Consider the following 21,943-nt stretch of genomic DNA (forward strand, 5'->3'; position numbering starts at 1 on the left):
GAAATATTGCATCTTATATATCACTAGTTAGACTAGTGAGCCTTTTCTCACGTTTTGATAAACAATTGTTGTACAGAAAATGTAATTCTGTTTTATGTTTTGTGATCGTGATCCATAAAAAATGGGCCGACCGAAATACGTCATAAAGGTTACGTATAAAATCAGTAAAAATCAATCCTGCCTTTCTCCTTTTTCCCGCTAATTACTTCAAAAAAAAAATGACAAAAGAAGATACCTTATTAAACGAAGACATCCAGCCGTCTCAACAGCTGAAAGAATCAAAACCCATATGGATTCCTATAGAGTCAAATCCTGATGTAAGCTTTATATAGGTTTTATGACGACTATCCCTTACAAATAATGTACTAACTGTCCTGCTGTTTCAAGGTTCTGAACAAGGTAACTTTTAACAATAGAAACATGTATAATGTATATTGAGAAAACAAGTAGATTATTCATGAGAACGGCGTTGATCCTACATGGAGTTTTATTGATATACTGGGTAAAATGGATAAATATGAAAGAGACCGTTGTTGATTTATTATTAAAACATGACGTATAGGATTTGACGAGGAGTCCATTGCCGAACTCCCAAATCAAGTTGCTGCTATTATTTTCTTATTCGCTGATACAGAAAACTATCTGCAATTCCGGGATCGAGAGGATGCACACTTGAAGATTCATGAGCAAAGTATCAGTCCCAATTTGATGTACTTTAAACAAACCATCACCCATGCCTGTGGTATGATGGCATTGCTTCATTCTTTAGCCAACAACGCCCATTTAGTTGGACCTGGACCATTCTCCAAAATTATCGAGGATACAAGTAATATGTCACCGGAAGAAAGAGGAGAGTATTTGGAAACTTGTCAAGAGCTGGCTAAGATTCATGATTCTGCAGCTCGTCAGGGACAATCAAAGATTCCCTCACAAGACAGTATTATCCATCATTTTGTTTGTTTTGTAAATGTCGATGATCACTTGTATGAACTGGATGGTTCCAGGGTTTTCCCAATTAATCACGGAAAATCCACAAACTTTGTAAAGGTAAGATATATATATATATATATTGTTGATCAATCGAGATTCATTACCTAAAAAAAAAACCAAAATGTATTTAGGATGCCGTAGCTATTATGACACAAGCCGTTGGCAGGGATCCCGATGAGAATGAGTACAGTGCTATTGCATTTGCCAAAACTGCTTAAATGTTTAAACGAATAAATAAATAAAAAACAAGCAAAAAAATTTATTATTCTATACTACAAAAAGGGGGGGGGGGGAGTTGATTAAAGGGTAAGGGGGGAAAAAATAGGGGTGGGGTTTAAGTGATGAAAAAGCTAAAGAGAAAGAGCATCAATGGTATCATTTACAAGTGTTATTATTGGGGTGGTGAGTGTAGTTTGGTAACTATTATAGCTGAGGCAAAAACCTTGGTCTGGATCCTCAGAGACCTTTCCAGTGGTCGGATCCACACGTACAACATCACAAATGGCAACACTTTGAGGGCTTAAAAAAGGTAGAGGCTTATACTTCAAGACTCCTCTTACAACTAAGCCATAAGGGTAACGAATAATACGTGACCTATTAAAGCTATTAGAAACAAGATATAAGCGCAAAACACTTTTTTTGTTGGCTTACCATCTTTCATTTCCGCTCTTGTCCGCACCAGGGGATTTAATTCGGATTTGACTAATGGCTGTAACAGGCTCTTTGGAATAGAATGACGTACTAAAAGATAGAGGCTCATCGAAATGATAGAATCCACCCAAATACTCTGCAGGGTCCACACCACGAATATCTGGATCGTCACTCTTTAACATAGGTACAACCTGACTAAACGCGAATACACTGATATCAGCATCAGCCACATGCACGGTCCAGAAATTTGAGTTTAGTGCGTTGATATGAAGATCAAATATAAGCTCTTTATCAGAAGACAAGACCCTTCCCATCTCCACATTCAAATCCACAAGAGGTTTTGCAAGATAAGCTATACAGATCATTAAAAGAACAACAATAGCCAAAACAGTTATCAGAAAATTTCGTATTAGACGAGAGCTAGTAAACAAAGAAAAGTGCTTATAAGTAAGTATTTCCATAATGAAAGTCTTGATTTGTTTAATACATACCATGTACTATATGATTTACGATGTCGTTCTGGTGATCTCCTAGGTGATAGTAAATGTTGAGCTTCCTCATCATCAGTGGTATAGCCACCATCACCCACAAGATAATTTGAATATAGTTTTTTGGTATTTCTTCTGCTATGATGAGGAGGGCTGCCACTATCTAGCCATTCACCACTACTGTTTAGTTTAGATTGGCTGTTGAAAGGATGGTCCATCACATAGTTTCTTAATTTAGGCCTGTTGTTCAGTTGCTCATCACCACTACTGCTTGTTCTTTGTTGTTGTAAAATAGCCCTGGAATCAGATTTGTTTTTAAACAGAATTGGTCTTAAAAATTCACCTAAAAAACCAGTCTTTTTTGCAGGCAATAATAAGTCCTGCTGGATATTAATAAATGAGCGAGTGGATTGTGGTCGATAAAGGGAAGATGTTGTGCGATGAATGGTATCTGTTGAATTCACATGGTAAGTTGTATCTGTATTATTACCACTGTAAGGATAAACATATTGCTCATTTTCATCCGAGTCTGGAAAAAAAAGAATTAGTAATCTATTTATACCCCTTTTCATTGTTTTATATATAATCTGTATCAAACCTTCAACATTAGACACAGCGTCTACCAAGTTTCGATGAAAAACCTCTGAAGGAGTAGCAGTGCCACTCATGGGAGGCATTTTCTTTCTTTTGATAGTACGACGATCCTGTATCGCTGTTAATACAAATTAACATATTTATATCAATTCACTGCTTACTTCAACTTTTGGCTTTGGCTTTGGCATTAAAGGTGTACTTTGACTTGGCATGGCACTAATCATGGAAGCAGCCGGAGTAGAGGCACCACTTAACGATTGAATTGTAGCTACCATGGGTAAAGTAACGGAAGTTGTCAAAGGAGGAGATTTAGTAGTTGATTCTTCCTTTTGCTCATGGTTAGGCACAACAGTGGGTGTGGATATACTTGTAGTTGGTAATTGTTGCAGATTGGATCCCGATGATGATTCAAATTTGGCTTTTTCTACAATCAAGTTTTTATCAACAGGAGTCGTATGTGGTATTATTGCATACTTTGAAAAGATGGGTCGCTTATTCTTTTCTTGATGATCTTCGTCCGATCCCTTCATGACGGTATATATAAAAAAAAAAAAAAAAAAAAAAAAAAAAAAAAAGGAAGAAAGAAAGGAAGAAGAGAAATTTTAATATGCAGGATTTTTATTTTATATATAAATGATGATGATGGTAGCTGTAATAATGAGGGGAGGGGCGGGGGGTCGGCGGGGGATTAACTCAGCCAACATAAATTGTGGTTGTTGGAACTGAGGTTTGATCAATTGGCACTTGAACCAATTGATTAAAAGGACATAACATATCCGATGGATCATGTTTATTGTTCTTATTTGGTGCGCAAGCACTAAACTTTTGCTGTAATTGATGACCACGTTGAGTTAATACTGTTTTATCCACTTGTTTTCCATGTAAATCTAATACTGGTAAAAACTCCAAATCAGGTAGTTCCCGCACAATGTCAGTGGAAGGCACATTGTATAGTTTTTCTGCTAATTCATAAAGCCCTTGCTTTTTCTTGTTTCGGGTGATGGATGTAACAGTTGAATAACTTGACCCAAATGATGGATATAACATGACATATCCACGCATATAAATCATTTCGTCAAAATATTTGCGCCATGAGCTTAACCACTTGTTGGATTTCGCTACAGTCAATAATGAATCCTTGAATAAATGTAGTTTACCAGATCCTCTTTTCACTGTGGCTTGATCAGTTAATCTTGCTGAAATATAATCATGAAATTCTCTCCAGTGTTCTGGGAAATACAACGCTCCACCAAAACTGCATGGAGCTTGCATTAAATAAGGGGAATGTTCTTTTGCGGGTATTAATAATTGGCGTCCGGATGGATCGGTATCTATAATACGTGGTGAATACAGACTGATACCAAATAACAATGATGATGATGTTTGTTGTTGGTATCGGTATTTCAATACATTGTATTTAAGCCAGATATAGAAGGAATTGGATAATTCAATACGGTCATCTAACATGACTGCATACTCATGGTCATTCGAAGGGTACCAGGCCTCTGCAAATATTTGCATCGGATGTACTCCAGAAATACGGTGTCGAATATTCTTGACTCCCTTCTTCCATTCGAACCCATTAACGGTCTTGATGGTCTTTTCGTCGCTCTTTTCGTCCATCACAATAGATAAATCCACTCTATCTCCCATATAATGTGCTTTTTTCAGCCCACTAAAGAGTTTCTTTGCCTTGTCTGATCTTTTACCTCCTACTTCCACAATCAAGTTGATTTGCGGTGTGTGCCATTCTATGATACAAAGGTTAGGATCGCATATCATTATCCCAGTCTCATTTTTACTCACGTTCTAATGTAGCAACCGATAAATCAGTGATCCAAGGAGATACAAACGGGATGTCCTTTGTGGGCAATGCAATGACAGTTGTATTTTCAAAAGTAGGCATATCATGTGCCTCTTCATAAATGACAACGCGTGGTGATATCTTGCTCACTAATCTATCCGAATCCTGGGTATCATGATGAATAATTACCGCATCATGATGACACGAGATACCATTAGTTGACACCAAATGGACTAGATTCTTTGCTGCAAAGTTACAGATCATTTCATCCAATGCATCCGATTGTTTATCTTTGTAAAACAATATACCGCCGTCGACATTAATACATGCGTTTTCTGTGTTACCCTTTAATTGATAATCACTATCACTTGTCGGTAAAAGTATCGAAGGTAAAGATAGCACATCACTGATGTTGTCTGATTCTTGTGAGACCAGTGTGTTGAACCATTCACGTCTTAACACCCAAATATCAGAAATCGATGTAACACTGTATGCTTGGTCCTGTTGGCAAATATTTGTGAATTCTTGCTCTGTGCCAAGAAGAGAATGATGAAATAATGGTGTATTTAAAAGGCCGAGAACAAAGTTGAAATACCCGTGGCCCGGGATCACACCGTTGTCAATAACGATATAAAAATCAGACTTCACGTCTGGTTTGATATGATTGAACCAGTTCTTGTTTCCATTCACCGTAACACTATATCCATCTATTTCTTCTTTTTCCTTTTCACTCTCACAAACTATATGAATATTTTGAGGGGTCAAGAAGTTTTGCTGCTTCGAAATAGCGTCTAATTGTAGTTGTAATATTTCTGTTGATTGGTATTTGATAACGATCGCTGTTGTTTGTTGTTTAGATAAGATTGTTAATCGCTTTAGTTGTTGTAATGAAAGGTGAATATCTGACATTGAAGTCGGAGCAACGAGAGTGTCTAGATTGTCAAGTTAGTATATTGCAACTTTTAATGAGTGAAGAAAAAGAAACGAACCTGTTGGCCTTAATAAATTTTCTAATAATGTGTAATTTGTGATCTCTGTTGAATCTAAATACCGGGTATACTGTTCGGTGATACTTAAATTCAAAATGTGGTACATTAAGCATACTGTCAATAGAGACCCCAGTGCGCCTAGCACTGAACTCTTTGGTCTCAGGAACATTTTTATTGTGTTTGGTAATGAAGGTAATGACGAAAGAAAAAGAAAAAAAAGGAGATGAGAAGAAAGAAAGAATTTCTTTCAAATTAAACATGTCGCACAACTATATTTTTAGTTTGGATCGACACTTACAACGTGCTCCATTGCCCTTCAAAAAAAACAATCTCGGCTTTTTAATATTAATATCGGACTCCTTTATCAGCCAGTGACGGCCACCCACACGCGGCCGTGCATCCACTAACGGAGAAAGGGAAAACCAATATTTGTTTCATGTACTAAACAGACACAACTATGATGTAATGATTAGAAAAAACTCACTACTCCGAGGTTCTCTGCTCTTTTTTTTCCGTATTGTTTTTTCTCATTATTTGCCCTCCACACATAAAATTATGTACCATCCATACCAGCAAGAACAGCCCGTAAATTTAAATCACCAAGAGCAAAAAGACGTTTATTACTCGGAAGAGAAACAAAAGCGAAAACAGAGTTTAGAAAAGAATAGATTAGCTGGTACTAAATTTATTATCATCATTAAATATTCCGCTTTTTACTAAAACATACAACAACAACAAAAAAGCCTATCGATGTAGAGAGAGAAAAAAGCAAGAACAACAACAAATGGTGGATCAAGCAGATATTTTAAGTTTGCAAAATGAATCGCTACACATAATTGTAAATAATCTAAAGAATGAAGTCATTAGTTTGAGAGAACTGTTACTGGCTCATGATACCTGTGATTGTGAAAGAGTGCAATCCTTTATTCAAAAAAGTAGTTCATTACTGTGATATATCAATAAAATCTCCTCCAGAAACAATCAAGGCCATATTTGGTATTAAGACAATAAAAATAAACAAGATTTGTCTTGTTAGCATTCAAACTGTTTATTTAGGAACATTGAGAAAAAAAGATTTGCAGAGAGGAATGTTATGTAACATCTGAATATAAAATAGCATTTAATCCCAAATAATGGCATTTTTCTCTTTTCATAGTTGTTAAAATTGCACGCCCAATATAATGATAAGATAATGACTTTTTACTTGTTAATAAGAAGATAAAAGCTCCTAATCTATTCAGTCTACCTGACATAAACATGTTTGCACTTGTTTTACACACAGACAAAACTTGTATCGACCTGGAAACTTGAATCGGCCTGAAAATATGTATTGGCTTAAAAGCTTATATAAACAAATCATTTTGGTTGTAGCATTATGAATTAGATTAACAATGTAATAAGCTTTTGTATCTAAGAATAGAGAAGCACATATTGGGACAAGTTAATTTTTTTTTATCAGCTTGAGAGGACCTCATAAAGAACTTTATAAAACTAAAACAAGAAAGAGGCAACGGTTAAATATGTAATTATAATTTAAAAAAAGGTAGATAAGCATTGCCAGATGTATATTGCAATATGCCAAATATCTGCAATAAATACAAAGAATCACCGGCATGTTTATGTCATATAAGTAACTGGGCAACCTCTCTAAATCTTGCATATAGAACATCTATGTTAATTGTTCAAGAACAGACACTTATTAGCATATATACTTGTACAATCTTCCTGCAATCCTTGAAGCGTTGTAGACTGTACAATACAATAAGCATGAAATTGATGATAAAAGTCTCAGCCAATGATGGTAGTCGTTAGATTTCATTGGTTCAAATTTTAAATAATGTGTATGAATAAACGTCTAAAGTTTCCCGTCTCTTTTTTAAATTAACAACCATGGACGTAAGTTTGCCTGACACATTTGAATTCGTGTTTCAATAACATGTAAAAATAGGACTATTACCTAAGTGCAAACAACGATTCTGACTTTGCAACGTAAATAGCTCAATAATCTCGTACTGATTTTGTAAAAAGAAGCTAACGTTCCTAATAGTGACACCATTGATGACCAAGTCTTATCAGACAAACCTCGTATTTTGTTAATGGGACTTCAAAGGTGAGTGAGAAAATGTTAAAAAGCACTCGCCCTAGTTGACTAACTCATCATTATAATTTACAGGAGTGGAAAATCAAGTATTCAACGTGTTGTGTTTGGGAAGATGCCTCCAAACGATACATTATACTTAGAAAGTACAACAAAAATTCAAAAAGAAGATATTACGTAAAGTACAGCTCAGTTCATTTAGTACATTCCTTTGAACTCGTATTTTTTTTTTTTCTTTTGGTAGTCGATCCTTCATTGATTTTCAAATTTGGGATTTCCCTGGTCAAGTCGACTTCTTTGACGAAATGGCATATGATCCTCAAGATATTTTTGGGACTGTAGGAGCATTGATTTTTGTTATTGACGCACAAGATGATTATAACGAAGCTTTGCACAGATTATATACAACTGTCACTAGTGCATATGCAGTAAATCCTAGTATCACCTTTGAAGTATTGATCCATAAAGTAGACGGTTTATCTGACGATTACAAGATTGGTATGCAAAACGAAGATGTCTAACATTCAGAATATTGATTTATAATCTGTAGATACTCAAAGAGATGTGCAACAAAGAATGGGAGATGCTTTAGCTGATGCTCAAATGGAATATATTCATTTGACTTACTATCTTACAAGCATTTATGATAATTCTATTTATGAAGCATTCAGTAAGATTATTCAAAAGTTAATTCGAGAATTACCCACTTTGGAAAATCTGCTTAATGTTTTGTGTTCGGTAAGGAGCTACAGGTTTTAGAAATTAGCATACTGACATACATTAACTAGAATTCGGGCATTGATAAAGCTTATTTGTTTGACACTTTAACCAAGATATACATTGCAACAGATAGTTCTCCCGTTGATATGCAATCATACGAATTATGCTCTGATATGATTGATGTGTGTATAGATGTTGAATGCATATATGGGTAAGGATATATATGCAAAAACGCTTTACGTGGTATTAATATATGAAAAAAAAGTGCCCAGGGTAATAGTCCCAACGACTTGTCACTAGTTCAAACGCCTGATCATATTGGGGACGCTTTAGATGGCCAGCAGACACCTGTTTCTCTTGACGACGACAGCCAGCTAAATCCTGATACCGATAGTCTTGACCGTCGATTATTGGAACATCAAGAACAAGACCAGCAACACACTTCCTCATCTGACGTTGAAGCATCAAGTCTAATTAAGTTAGATAATGGAGATGTTCTTTACATGAGAGAAGTGAATAGGTAAATGGATGTGGTTTATTACTTCACTAATGTTAGACTAACATAACAATAGACTTTTGGTACTGATATGTCTTTTGCGCCAAGACAATTTTGAAAAGCATGGTTTAATTGATTATAATTTCCAATGCTTTAAGGAAGCTGTGACCGAAGTCTTTGAATTTTCAAGGAAAAGAAATACCCAACAACAGTAATAAAATAGTATTTAATATAAACAGCGTGAAATTTTATTTATTTTACATAAATGATTGGAGACTATTGGATTAGGATGCTGTATGTATAGTAGATGAGAAGAAGAAAAAACGGGGGAGGGGGGTGTTTAGAGGGTAGCAAGAATCATGGAATGTTGAGCACCAGCGGAAACACGGATAACCTTGTGTCCTTCCAATTTTTGTCCTGTCAATTCGGTAGGAGTGGCTTCGTCATTACCGGAGCCATTACCTAATGCATAGCATTCACCAAAACCCCAAGTGTAAGCCTTTCCGGATGCAGTTGTAGCAATGACATGGTTGGTACCAGTGGCAATTTCTGTGACATCAGTAAGATTGGGTACCAAAGTAGGGATACCCACACAGGTCTTGAAGGAAGATGCTTCTCCATTTTCTTCACGGGTTTCCAACTGCTTAACGAGTTCAGTTGGTAAACCCAACTGATTTGAATCAGCACGACCAAAAGTATATAAAGTTCCGTTTTCCATTAAAACAATAGTGTGATGTTCACCAGCTACGACTGATTTAATGGCTCCTTTTCCTTGAAGAGATTTAATGACTGTTGGTTTCGTAATGGCATGAGGTGCAGGTTCATTGTTTTCATCTGCAAGTCCACATTGTTGGTAATTGTTGAGTCCCCAAACAAGAACTGAATCGTCAGCATTAACAGCTAAGGAATGATAAGAACCAGTTCCAATGAGCTTGATATTCTTTAAATTCAAAGTTTCAGGACGAAGACCATTAATTAAATGACGTTCCATAATACGACGGCCCAATTGAAATTGTTGACCGTTACCCCAAACAAAAACACGTCCATCTTTTGTTAAAGCCAAACAATGATCAGTACCGGCAGCAATATCAACAATGACTTTCTTTGCAAAAGGCTCGAACAAAGCGGGGACATCTTGAACAGCTTTATCGCGAGAGAAACCAAGAGGTCCTTCTGCACAACGATAAGTACCCCAACAATAGAGCTTTCCCTCGTCTGAAAGTGCCATTGTAACGGAATCACAACAGGCCACCTTTACTACCTTAACATCGTCCATATTCTCGACCTTTCCAGGAACATATTCGTCTCCAGATCTTCCTAAAGCACGTTGATCGTTACAACCCCAAGACCAAAGCTAAAAAAATGGTCTGATATTTTAGCTCATTTTTTTTTTTTTCTAAAATCCTAAGTTCCTTTACCTTTCCTTCCTTAGTAAGGGCGATAGAATGCATACCACCACAAACAACATCAACGATATCCTCGTCATCAAGTGCCTTAAGAGGCATGGGTTTCTTACGTTCCAAAAATACATCACCTAAACCAAGTTGACCAGTGTCACCGGTTCCAAAAACGAAAACTTTACCAACCGTGGTAGGTGCTTTCACAATGTTGTTTAATGCTGTATGTTTAACTCTTTTAACTTGAGCAACTTCTTGCGCTTGTCCACGCTTCATTGGTGGTGACAAAGGTGATGCATCTGCCATTTCAACGTCGCTGTTTTGTCTTTTGTTGGCTAAGACAAAGCTTTGGTTATTTTCTAATGCTTTTTGTCTTTTTACCTACAACTTACTCATTCTATTTGGTTTTTTTTTATTTACTCGTAAAAGAGAAAGAGAGACGAAAATGAACTCGTTTAAGTAAAATACTAAAAGTTTTTTAATCTTAAGCAAGTCACGACCAATCGCCTATTTTTTTTTTTTTTTTTCGAAGAACCTTAAATCGTCATATGGTTGCACTGGTTGCTAAATTCAGCTTATTGACAGCCAGACATATGTCAACAATAAGCTAGTTGCTGTAAATCCATAAAGAAGTATACCAAATGATTATTGACGCAACCATTTTAATGCATCGAAGTTGCTGTAAGTACTGCAGCTCTTTATTGAATCTATTTTTAAATCATGAGGATCGCTTACGTGTGTTTATTTTGGCTTGCTCTTTCCAAAGTTCATTATTTTTTAACTGTTTATCTTCTTTATCAATAGTTCAAGATTTATAACATTATAATGCACAAGTTAACGACTTTCATAATGGACCCAAAAAAAAAATAAGATTCCGCTTTCATACCATTAAAAAAACTAGTGTAGCGTAGAAAATCTTCTCTCCCATAAGGTAACTAGCCAGCTTTCGCAATGCTGTATTGAAGCCTCTAAAACTCAATAAGATGTAAAAAACTTAACCCGAAGATATATGAAATGTGCTGTATCTGCAAGTATAAACTAATTTTGGTTTCCTACTTTGATTATACATTGATTGTGATAACCACTTTGATATCTGCGTGTTACATCTATAAAAAAAAAAGATGGTGAGCTTTGTAAGTTTCAAGCAGGGTTTTTTTAAAAAAAAAATTTCTGTGAATTTATTGTAATGGTTTTTAAGTATTTATATAGTATATGTTAGATAAGGGAGTAGGCATTTATATAGATAAAGTCTAGCAAAATATAATTGACATGGTATTTACGGTGTCAAATCTACACATTATTGGAAGAGTACTTGTCTCTAGTCTGGCGCATTTCAAATCCATTGTCGACATGTGTCAAGTTATCTACGCTTGTGGATTCAGAAGAAAGTCTTTTAACAAGTCCACCGCCATTAACTTCATTGCGTTTGGGGAGATAGTTGCCCATAAATAATACACTGTAGAAAACAAAACTGATTGCAATTGCAAGTCCATCAAACACATAGAAAGCCCATTCAGCTCTTGCAATGACGCCATCATAGCCAGTAGCATATTCAGCGATACGGTAAATAGAACGGACATATAACAGAATAAGGGTGATATAGAGACATCTCATCATATTTCTTTTTGCGTTGGGTTGACCTTCGATGCTATAGTCGTATTTGGGACTACGGTGGACATGTACGGTAATGAGGATAAAAGCTGCGAAAAAGACTAACTGGATAGCAAGACCTACGAGAGTAATTTGTTTACCTAAATCGGCATTAGCAGCAGTTGTTTGCATTCCACCTCCCGATCCTTGCAACAGGAAAGAAAATATGTCACTAGAAAAGAAAAACCATGTAACAAACTTGGGTCGCAAGTAAAAAGGCGCATTTTCGATGTTTGATAGTTTAATGACTTCTCCTAAAGCTTTGTAGTTGACTAAGGCTAACGCATTTGGGGACAATAATAAAAACATGGTCATGATGATGTATTTGCCCATAGTTGTTTCACCAGATGAACAAAGGGCTCGAATGAGATAACCAATACATTCTGCAACAGCGGTACAAGGTAAGATATACAAGAACAGACGACTTTTGGATCGGAAAATACGAACGAACAGGAACAGCGCAATCACTATGAACACGATTAGACCAACGATACCAAGAGGTTTACTTGGAATATAATGGAAAAATCTTAAAGTCGAAGCGGTTTCTGTATCCATGGTAATTATTTGTAAATAGAATATATGTATGAGACTAAAGAAACTATAAAGCTTATAATGGCTCAGTATATATACGATTAAGGTCCTAATTGTGTTACATTAGTCGTGCATCGAATCTTGGCTTTCTTCTTCCCTCCCTGATTATTGTTATGAAAGTCTTGGAACCGGATTTTAAAATTGTCAGATCCAGATCCGTGAAAACAATTTCTTAATTTTGAAAAAAAAAAAAAAAAAAAAAAAAAAAAAAAAAAAAAAAAAAAAAAAAAAAAAAAAAAAAAAAATGTTAAGTTTCAATTTATCAAGTATTTGCTATTGATGCTTATCAAAAGTCTCTAAAGAGTAGCAATATAGACACATTACAAGAGTTTGGGGATTATCAAAAGTTTGTTTAAGGCTGAAGATCCAGACATCTTTCGGTATCATGCGAATTTTATTGGTTGAACCTATAAAACTATTTTAAGTATCTTTTCATCTGGTCGAAATTGGGGACAGAATTTACACACTTTTTAATAGACACAATCATTGTGGCATACCTTGGATTTGTGTATAAACTTTCTAGACAATAATATAGTATACAGTAACACCTGTTGACGCGGGATTATTTTCGTTTATTGAATAAATGGTTGTAATAAAACTAATTTTTAGAGAAAGTTCTAATATCTGAAGCATCCTTTGACTATGCGAAAAATCAAAAGGGTAGTAAACCGATTAAGAGCTGTGATCGTAACATAGCATACCTGAGACTTTCTTTCATTCTTCAATCGATAAACAGTTTTTGACGCATTACTTTATCTTGATTTATCTAAGTATCATTCTTATAAGCCCAAAAGCCTCATTAGTTTCTTTATAATTTAGAAAAACATAGTTCCTTGTAATCTGTATGGAAATCAGAAAAATATTTGAAGTGTTGTTATCAGTAACTATTGAGCAGAAACGTTTTACCGCCACAGTTAGAAAGAGTGTAAGCGATAGTTTCAATAAGCGAGTGCTGTGTCTATTATAAAAGCAGTGTAGCATGTTATCAAAAATCCCCACGTTTTTCGGCTGTTTTTCGGAATACTCGTAAAAGTCTTGGAAGAGCAAACCTCACTCTCGGGTTTTGAAAAAAAAAATCCAAATCAGGAAGTAAATCAGCATTATAGTTGAGATGTCTTATCAACATTTTCGGATGATATTGACAATCTTTAATATTTGAGTGGTAAAATAAAGAAAAGTTGTTGTCTTACTTATGAATTCGCGGGCAGCTAACTGTGGAAACTTTCACCTTCACCTCGCTTCAGTAAAAACAATTTGTTTTCCAGATTTGATCAAACTCGCGCTAATAGCTGAAACTTTGATGATTATTTTCAATTGGGATGAAAATATCTTTTTAATTTCATATTAATTTAAAAACTTTTTCGACGTCTTTTTTTTTATGGTGACATCCTATTATCAGTCTAAAAACCACACATTTAATATACTTGTAGCTCATCATCTGATGTACTCCAGGTCTTTTTATTTTATTTAATAAATCGAGCACCAATACGTATCTTAAAGAAGGCAATAACCCAAATTACAGTACAAAAAATCTTGCATATATACATATCCTTGCTAATTCAACCTCTTAAAAAGGAAGAATAGCTCTTCTTGTTCTACTGGGTTTTGATCGACGTTGTTAAAAAAGCAAATTGCGTCACTTTTGATAATAATAACCATTAAAATGAACTTATATATAAAAGCTTTCTAATACTTCTTAGCAATCCGCTGTAGCTCGTGAAACTCATTTATCAAGTATATCCTTGTCATTTCGGACTAGCATGATTGCTCAAGATAGGATCCGCTGTTCCTGACTTTAAAAAAAATCTTTCACTTCGATATCTAAGTGTCGTGCAAAAATTTGGCAGCGGTCAATTTTTGATCAAATAGTATGGGCCGCGAGTGCTGCCAATTTAAATAATAGTGGCCGCGATTGTGATCAACTTTAAATCGTAATCGCGAACGTGATTGAAATTTATCGTACTCACCACAAGTGCTATAAATGTATATATTATTATTGGCTGTATTCAACTAGTCGTTTCCGTTATTAACATATCTACCCAATAGTTCCTAGTGGTTCAGTCTGTAGTCCCTCCTTTTACAGTTAACGTCTTCCAGTGCTTGAGTTTCGAAGGTTAGAAATTAATTTTTATTGGGGCAAATCACACTTAAATCAAATTAGATATAGAATGAGTTCTGTAAAAAATTGTATACATGATCAACATGGTCATTTTCTTTTAGAATATCATTTTTTAAAAAAGGATACATCAACACTTGCAATTGTGAAAAGCTCTCCTAGTAGTAATGGCCAACCCCAGCTGCTAAAAAAAGCGGGACTTTAAAAATATAGAAATGTGCCTGGACGTTTTAACAGAATAAACCAGGATTTTCAAGCAATAACAGTTTTCAGAGTGAAAAAAAAAACTCTTATTTAAGAGACACTGCTGGGGGTCATTTTGGGTCAAGACTTTTTAAGACTTACGGGTGTCTAATCCGAATTCTAAAAAACTGGAGTAGGTCCGACTTGGTCAAACGTCCAAATGTCCAATTTAAGCCCTGGGATTCAATAGTTGCCAGTAATATGTACTTGGGACCTCATCCATTTTTTAAATTTCGTCAAGAATGTTTAAAAAAACCACTGAAAAAACACTTAATTTTTTTTTCTCTTCTTACAGGTGTGCTGTCATTGTTTCTTCATATCTACCCATCATACCCAAATCTCTTTAATATCCCTTCAAAAAATTCCTCTTCATTATAAGAAGTGACATGACTCATTTTTTAAAATCTAATACGTTCTCTTTACACTATCCATAACAGAGGAATCAGTTGCATCCTAGCTAAAACGTCGCAACACAATAGGGGGCGCCAAACATTAAAAGAAAAATTCCCGGGAATTTCTTCCCAGCCAAATTCCCTAAACTTTGCGGGAACGATTTTTTGTGCCCGAGATTTTTTGGGTAAGAAAATCCATGCCCGAGATATCTCAGGCAAGAAAAGTGTAGTCACCCACACATAAAAAAAATCCCGGAATTTTGAAAAAGTTTAATGTTTGGGACCCCCTAATACGATCCAAAAAAAAAAGGATGGTCCAACACGGATTGCCAATGCAGGAAGAATTGTCCATTGTCACGGTTGTTTTCAAGAGTAAACATAAAAGTGGGATTTCACTGTGGTATCCTTATATTGAAGTTTTTGGAAATTGAGCCTTTGAATGACAACCAGTCTCGCGCTCCATATATTTTTGACAGAGGCTCACAACATGTGTTTCTCTTTTAATAAATGATCAGAAAAAAAAGTGTCTTTAAGCTTATAACATTCATCAAGAGTATCTTTAATCTTAATACATCCAGAAAAAAAGGATGATTACTTGGGGACTGATAATTTTTTCATTTTTCAATTATGCAAATAGTAAGACAAATCTCGTTTTTCATCTTGGTCCTCCATTTTGATATTCTGTAACTGGAAATCTGTCGTTGTCCGAATATTTATATCACTTTTTCCTTGTACAAACGGGTCAAAAAAACGTATATGATTATGCGAAGTTTTGACTGAAGAGTATACCCATGCTTGTTTGCGTACATAGTAGTTGTATTTTACTTTGAATTTGCAGTTATATATTCTACAAGTAGAACAGAGCTGTACTTTCCGAGCGTTTCTATAGGAATGACTAAATTTATATGGGAAGTTGTCGTTTTCAATATCACGTTTTATTTTTTCAATAACTGAACTTCTGTCCTCCTTTGAAATGTTGTACGAAAGGTTTGAGGGTGTATAAAAGAGGTCATCGTGTCCATCCTTTGTTAATTTTGGCATCAGGGAATAAAAAAAGTTTTAAAAGGTCAAAAAAGTTTGACAAAAGGGCGGGCATCAACTGATTACATAACCCATTATTTTTTCATATAGCGCTCAACTTGTTTTCGATACAGCAATTCTTGACAAAGTACTCTATAAACTTGATTTGTTCGGTGTACTCTTTTTAAAAACCAACGATCTTGTGTTAGAAATTTTTCGTATACAATTCGTCATAAGTAGGCCACCAGTTCATCCCAGAACTCCACTATGACCGGGTAAAAACTCAGAAACAGTGAATAGATAACAAAAATAAGATGCTTGTTCTAGGCCTGAGTAGTCTTTCGATGGCAGTTTCTTCACAATTAAAATCTTGAAATACGACATACGGTCTTTATGAAAATGATACAAGTCTTCCAACCTAAACCACATTGTTGTTAGCATCAATATTATTATAGCTTCTAAATTGGTCAACATGAGGCCTTGTTCATAGGCTATAGCAATTGGCAGCGTAGTCTCTATTTCAGTATATTATTGATATCCTCACACCAAGTACGTCAACAGCAGAATAAGGCCTAAATCAATGTTTTATAAACCACGTTCATGCTACGTTGTTGAAGCACTGCGCAATTGACAAAGAAAAATTGCCCTTGAGTCAGAGTCATCGTTAAACTTATTACTCTTAATATTCATCGTGAACGCAGACAAAAAATACCTATCTCTTTGACAGCTAAACTCACCGAGACATACCATAGTTATTTTTGAATAATGTAAGAGTATTGAATTTAAAACAACCGAAAGTTAAACGACCTCAGGCTATGACGTTTAAAAGTCCCCGATATATTGGAGGGTAAACTAGTTGATTATAAGAAAGTAAGGGAGTGAATGAAGAGAAATCCGGGAGAAATCGAGCGAGAGTTTAATACGTTCGTCAAAAAATTAATGAGCTCGTGAAGATATAAACAATCAATCCATCCTTTACATATGCTTATATATTTATATTTGCATTTATACCTTTATGTCTTATCCTCTTATGCTTATGAGTCGTAAATAAAAAAAAGTCGAATTTTTTTAGTGCTCTTCTCCCTCAAAAAAAAAAAAAAAAAAAAAGTATATGATTCTGCTTTTTTTTTTGTCTTGATGTATGTGTACGAATAATTGAACATAATTTATATTATAGAAAAACAAGCATCCTCCTGAACGATGGTAAAATATGCATTAATTTTTGATCGTTTGTTTGTTCCTGGCAGTATCACAGATATTTTGTGAAATAATTTATAGCCGCAGGTAAAACCAATTGAAAACTTCATAAATACGAAAAAAATTTGCTATGGACTACGGTTGTAAAGGCATCAAATAAGAACCCCAATTAACAGTGTGAAAAGGTGAGAAAGAAAACACATATTGAAAATAAAAGTCGCAATTATATGTTCATGAAGCACATTATATGTACAACAGCGTTACAAATGGCGATCTTTCTATACTCATTAAACAATGGAAAGCAAAATAAAGTTCAGGAAATCAGCAAAAAATCCTTATCGTCGCATTTGATAATAAAATAAAAAATGAGGACACGTTATGGCTGCGCAGTCATGACTCAGCCTCACCTGATACTTTTTATAGTAAAATCATGCAAACACAGTTATTAGAAGGTTTTGAACACCTAAAGTATAAGCAACTATTGTCAAATATGGACTAGATGTAGATTCTAAGTTAGTAAAAAGCTTAAATTCTTGATTTATAAAAACGTCTTAGTAGCGTCATAAGGTCTTGCATTTAATACGGACTGTAAAATTTAAAATGTCAATGCACCAAATGCCATGTCTGAATTCTTATCTTCTGCAAAAATCAAGGTTCCCAAAAAAAAAAAAGACGGTGGCAAAAGCGTTTTTATCTCCAAAGATCAAGACAACTCAGGTTGTCATCACCCATTCTCCCCTCAAGTCGGATTATAAACTTTTCAAGTTTTAAAAAACGAACACCCGACGTTGCGTTGCTTGAAGATCTCTGACTTCACAAAACATTTCCCTTAACATTGAAAATCATTTCTTGGTTTCTCGTTGATGTCAGATATTAAATGTAGTTTTTTTTTATAATTTTCATTTCAAATGGACCGCAATTTTATCCGAGAATTGCATCACTTTGATCTTTTGTTTATACTTTATCACGATTAAATGCTAAGCTTGCAAGACGATCACGAATATTGTCACTTGCTAAAAAAACGAGCTGCCTAAAACAGCCCATCAGTGCTATTCATATTATTTATTTAAACTTCATCCAATGGGATTGCTCTTATAATTTTATTCTGTGTCAGCCTATTAAAGTCACTACCGTTGATGTGATTTATAATAGCCATATGCCGGAAGAACTTGTTTCGCCGAAACAAAAAAAAAGATCATCTTCTTACGGTTATTCAAACAGGTTTTTTTTAAAATGACTGTGAGAAATAAAAAATGGGGCTCATGTAAAGTTTTGTTTATACGTAAGGGTGTTTTTATTTCTAAATAAACATGCAAATTAAAATATATCAATAGAATTTTGAGAAAGACTGCTGTAGTATTTCCTGCCTAAACAGCATTAGAGGTGGGAATAGCTCATGAACTTAATGCGTAATTGTCAAGGCTTTTGATTGGCTATGACACTTTCTTAATACCTTAGAGGTATGACCAGTTACACAGCTACATTTTTTCTTTATATTTTTTTTTTGGGTCCTGCGCGTCTAGTATAAAGCTGGAGATTCCGAATCCTAAAAAAAAAATTGATGTTTAGAAACGTAATCGGCGTAGTATATTTTAGGGAAGCGTCATTGGATTTTCAGGCGTATTGAGTGGGGGGGGGGTATAAATAGTTACAGCCATACCCTAAAATATATCAGTTGACTATATGTTTCTAATATGTCTATCTAATCTTTCCATTTGGAGAGAAATATAGAGCTGATAGCTCGTACTGATGTTGCACATGGGACCACGCAAAAAGGGAGATGGCTCTCGCCATTTTTTGTGTTGTGTTTCTGATCTGTTATATTAAGATTTTATTTCGAAAATTGTTCATCTATGCATAGTATTAGATCTTAATAGTGCATGTAATAGTCTTATCGTGTTGAGTCTAAAAATACTGGGCCCATCGTAAACGTTTTCCCCACTTCAAAAATTTGAAGCTTCAACGGCGAATTACTAAATTGGTGACCTTCTTTCCTTTTTTAGGATGTTCAAGTGACTATGTGGTACCGTGCGACTTTAGTTTGCTTGAAATAATAAATATAACAGGTAATAGATAAGATCCTTCGCCGCTTTTCTCTCTCTTATAAAACCTTTTTATCTCTTTTTTCTCACCATTTGGTTTTTTTATTAGTAATTCTTAAAAAAACTTTCTTCTATTATTTAAATTTGTACGTATACTATCATACATCAAACCACCACCGTCAAGTTTATTCATTTTGTTATCGTTAATATTTAAAGAAGAAGGATACGATAAACGTAGTCCTCGAAACAATAAAAGCATGATGCACAGCCTGATGGGGAATAAACACCCAAACATAAGCTTTAATATTTTATTCTATCCGCAATACCAAAACGACGATGGACAAGTAGTTTGTCATCCTGGTTCAGTATTTGAAGGCGTTGTCCAAATAAAAGTAACCGAACCTATGCCTGTGCATCACATTAAACTAGTTTTTAAAGCATCAGGTATGTTGTCATTGTGCTTTATACATAATTATAGATATTCATGTAATTAATTAGAAAGAGTCAACTATGATGCCATGGGGTGGGAGAAGACCAAAAACTCTGATGACAGACTTTTTGCAGTAAGAACTGTCTTGTGGGGTTTACCAACAGGAATAAACATACCCGTAGACGCATGGCCTGTTTTAGACGTGGGAGAACATAATTTTCCTTTTGTTTGTCAAATGCCAGTAATTAATTTCCCACCTACCTTTCAACATCATCTTATTGCTACCGCATTTCAATTAATAGTTTCAGTGACCAAAGCAGGAGAATCATTACCAATTTTATCGAAACCTGCAACAGTTTGCTTTCAGCCAATTATCGAGACTATCCCTGTAAAAAATCTGTATGCGTTTACAGAAGAGACGAAGGTATCCAGTAATATATCAGCCGTTGTGACAGTCCCTCGCTTGGCTTACAACATTAATGATAAGAATCAATCTATCTCTGTGGTAGTTCAATTTCAGTCTGTCAGTAGTAGTCAAGATAATGTGTCGGTATCCCAGCTTCGTGTGCAAATCAAGAGATATTACAGTATCAATTACAAAACCTTTTCAAGAAACGAAACTACCGTCATTGCACAGCATGATCATCCTCGGGTAACAAGTGCGGGAACAGTATCAATCAATCTAGATTTACCAAATTCTCCTGACGAATTGCCTTCTACGCTGACCTACTCACCGCATTTGACAGTTGAATATAAGCTTGTGGTAACTGCCAAAGTTCGTCATGGGCTGATGAGCTTCAGAAAGAGATTATTTGAAATGCCAGTTATATTTGGAACATTGCCAGCTGGTACCAAAGCACCCCGTCAATTGGAACCTTATTCCGACATTGTCGATAATCGTTCCATCATGCATTCAAAACCGGCTTTCTTACGCCCCGAGCCAAAAGCAGAGGACGATAGCGAATTCTTGCCTGCTTATGGTGATGATCGACCACCTGCTTACAATAATAATGCAAGTAGCAGCATGAGAATAGTTGAAATTACTAGCTAGACAATGATACCTTCCCCTTTTTTCTTTATAACCCTGTCTAACACAGTTGTATATATATTTATCTTTTTTTTTACACACCCCTATTTTTAAAATTGATATCGCACAATTTAATAAACCGTTGATGCCAATTAAGAAAAAAATACCATAATAAGAATATGCCCTTTCATTTTTCATCTTATTTATGGCACCGTCAGCAAAGTTTGCATCATGATTATTAAGTTTACCGTGGTTTACTGCTTTTAGTTCCATGTCACATAGCTTAGTATGATGTCTAGATACACCATTGTTTATCCGTTTGTTTACTATCGTTTAAAAAAAACTTTGAGTTTAACCCAAAAAAAAAAAAAAAAAAAAAAAAAATTGAAAACAAACACGTAACAATAATATTAGTCGTGTTTGTAGGTTTTTTTTATGTATCACATTTCGGGATTATCAATAAGATAGTATGATGGTACACGTTTTAAGTGATTTTGTATAGTAATAAACTTTTGTCGTTCGTATAAAAAGTCAACGTTATGGACTTGGAATACTACTCAATGTATAGTGACTTTATAAACCTGTCATATCCCAGTTGCCAGTTATGTTTTAAGCCGTGTCACAGGAGGACCGATGACACCTCAAGCCCATTCGATCCCAATGATGATATGAAATGCATTGGTGGTATCGCCATGAAGAAATGTCTTAAAAAAGTGTATATCAATTTCCTTTTTTCAAGTCAGAAAATCGGAACGATTCGCTTTATAACACCTTAACTAAGCTGTCTAAAGTCTTTGTTTTATATACGCTATGTAAACTCATCTTATTTGTCATAGAAAGATAGCGCTAGATAGAATTATATAATACTTGGAGTTTTTACTTTGCTTAATGAAGTACGAAACTCGATGAATATGTCTTTGCATTATCGTTCCTAATAATTGCACGTTATTCTGCTAGCTGATTTGACGACTGTCAGTACTTAACACACAAGTTCATGCGAGAAAAGAT

The 21,943-nt window shown here is 35.0% G+C and overlaps 8 protein-coding genes across 8 annotated transcripts; 4 read left to right on the forward strand and 4 right to left on the reverse strand.

Moving 5' to 3' along the window:
- The first annotated feature begins 86 nt into the window (after positions 1–86).
- Positions 87–1,279, forward strand: EV154DRAFT_499826 (uncharacterized protein). The gene is made up of 5 exons (XM_051600522.1): positions 87–317; positions 388–399; positions 451–502; positions 563–1,047; positions 1,122–1,279. Exons 1-5 carry the CDS (start codon positions 219–221, stop codon positions 1,206–1,208), a joined length of 735 nt encoding a protein of 244 aa, XP_051460399.1. The 5' UTR covers positions 87–218; the 3' UTR covers positions 1,209–1,279.
- On the reverse strand, positions 1,279–3,310 carry EV154DRAFT_499832 (uncharacterized protein). The gene is made up of 5 exons (XM_051600523.1): positions 2,885–3,310; positions 2,728–2,833; positions 2,133–2,658; positions 1,642–2,061; positions 1,279–1,584 (listed from the first exon to the last, which is right to left on the reverse strand). The coding sequence occupies exons 1-5, from the start codon at positions 3,251–3,253 to the stop codon at positions 1,341–1,343; spliced, it is 1,665 nt and encodes a 554-aa protein (XP_051460400.1). The 5' UTR covers positions 3,254–3,310; the 3' UTR covers positions 1,279–1,340.
- A 106-nt stretch (positions 3,311–3,416) lies between these two features.
- Positions 3,417–5,685, reverse strand: EV154DRAFT_478777 (uncharacterized protein; the record flags this gene model as incomplete). The annotated part of the gene is made up of 3 exons (XM_051598205.1): positions 3,417–4,474; positions 4,530–5,459; positions 5,517–5,685. The coding sequence occupies 3 exons, from the start codon at positions 5,683–5,685 to the stop codon at positions 3,417–3,419; spliced, it is 2,157 nt and encodes a 718-aa protein (XP_051460401.1).
- A 193-nt stretch (positions 5,686–5,878) lies between these two features.
- On the forward strand, positions 5,879–6,577 carry EV154DRAFT_119597 (uncharacterized protein). The gene is made up of 2 exons (XM_051593941.1): positions 5,879–6,192; positions 6,260–6,577. The coding sequence occupies exons 1-2, from the start codon at positions 5,982–5,984 to the stop codon at positions 6,466–6,468; spliced, it is 420 nt and encodes a 139-aa protein (XP_051460402.1). The 5' UTR covers positions 5,879–5,981; the 3' UTR covers positions 6,469–6,577.
- Positions 6,578–7,387: 810 nt separating this feature from the next.
- Positions 7,388–9,070, forward strand: EV154DRAFT_499838 (Gtr1/RagA G protein conserved region-domain-containing protein). The gene is made up of 9 exons (XM_051600524.1): positions 7,388–7,412; positions 7,465–7,505; positions 7,564–7,626; positions 7,690–7,791; positions 7,859–8,112; positions 8,165–8,352; positions 8,403–8,545; positions 8,600–8,854; positions 8,907–9,070. Exons 1-9 carry the CDS (start codon positions 7,407–7,409, stop codon positions 9,043–9,045), a joined length of 1,191 nt encoding a protein of 396 aa, XP_051460403.1. The 5' UTR covers positions 7,388–7,406; the 3' UTR covers positions 9,046–9,070.
- On the reverse strand, positions 8,985–10,647 carry EV154DRAFT_119629 (regulator of chromosome condensation 1/beta-lactamase-inhibitor protein II). The gene is made up of 2 exons (XM_051593942.1): positions 10,249–10,647; positions 8,985–10,184 (listed from the first exon to the last, which is right to left on the reverse strand). The coding sequence occupies exons 1-2, from the start codon at positions 10,531–10,533 to the stop codon at positions 9,171–9,173; spliced, it is 1,299 nt and encodes a 432-aa protein (XP_051460404.1). The 5' UTR covers positions 10,534–10,647; the 3' UTR covers positions 8,985–9,170.
- Positions 10,648–11,377: 730 nt separating this feature from the next.
- EV154DRAFT_499842 (RTA1 like protein-domain-containing protein) lies at positions 11,378–12,461 on the reverse strand. Its single transcript, XM_051600525.1, has one exon. It carries the CDS (start codon positions 12,430–12,432, stop codon positions 11,518–11,520), a length of 915 nt encoding a protein of 304 aa, XP_051460405.1. The 5' UTR covers positions 12,433–12,461; the 3' UTR covers positions 11,378–11,517.
- A 7,071-nt stretch (positions 12,462–19,532) lies between these two features.
- On the forward strand, positions 19,533–21,089 carry EV154DRAFT_460096 (uncharacterized protein). Its single transcript, XM_051597506.1, has 2 exons — positions 19,533–19,922; positions 19,977–21,089. Exons 1-2 carry the CDS (start codon positions 19,736–19,738, stop codon positions 20,957–20,959), a joined length of 1,170 nt encoding a protein of 389 aa, XP_051460406.1. The 5' UTR covers positions 19,533–19,735; the 3' UTR covers positions 20,960–21,089.
- The last annotated feature ends 854 nt before the right edge of the window (positions 21,090–21,943 follow it).

The sequence above is a fragment of the Mucor mucedo genome (assembly GCF_025094135.1).
Source record: "Mucor mucedo strain NRRL 3635 chromosome Unknown EV154scaffold_20, whole genome shotgun sequence".
Taxonomy (NCBI): Eukaryota; Fungi; Mucoromycota; class Mucoromycetes; order Mucorales; family Mucoraceae; genus Mucor; species Mucor mucedo.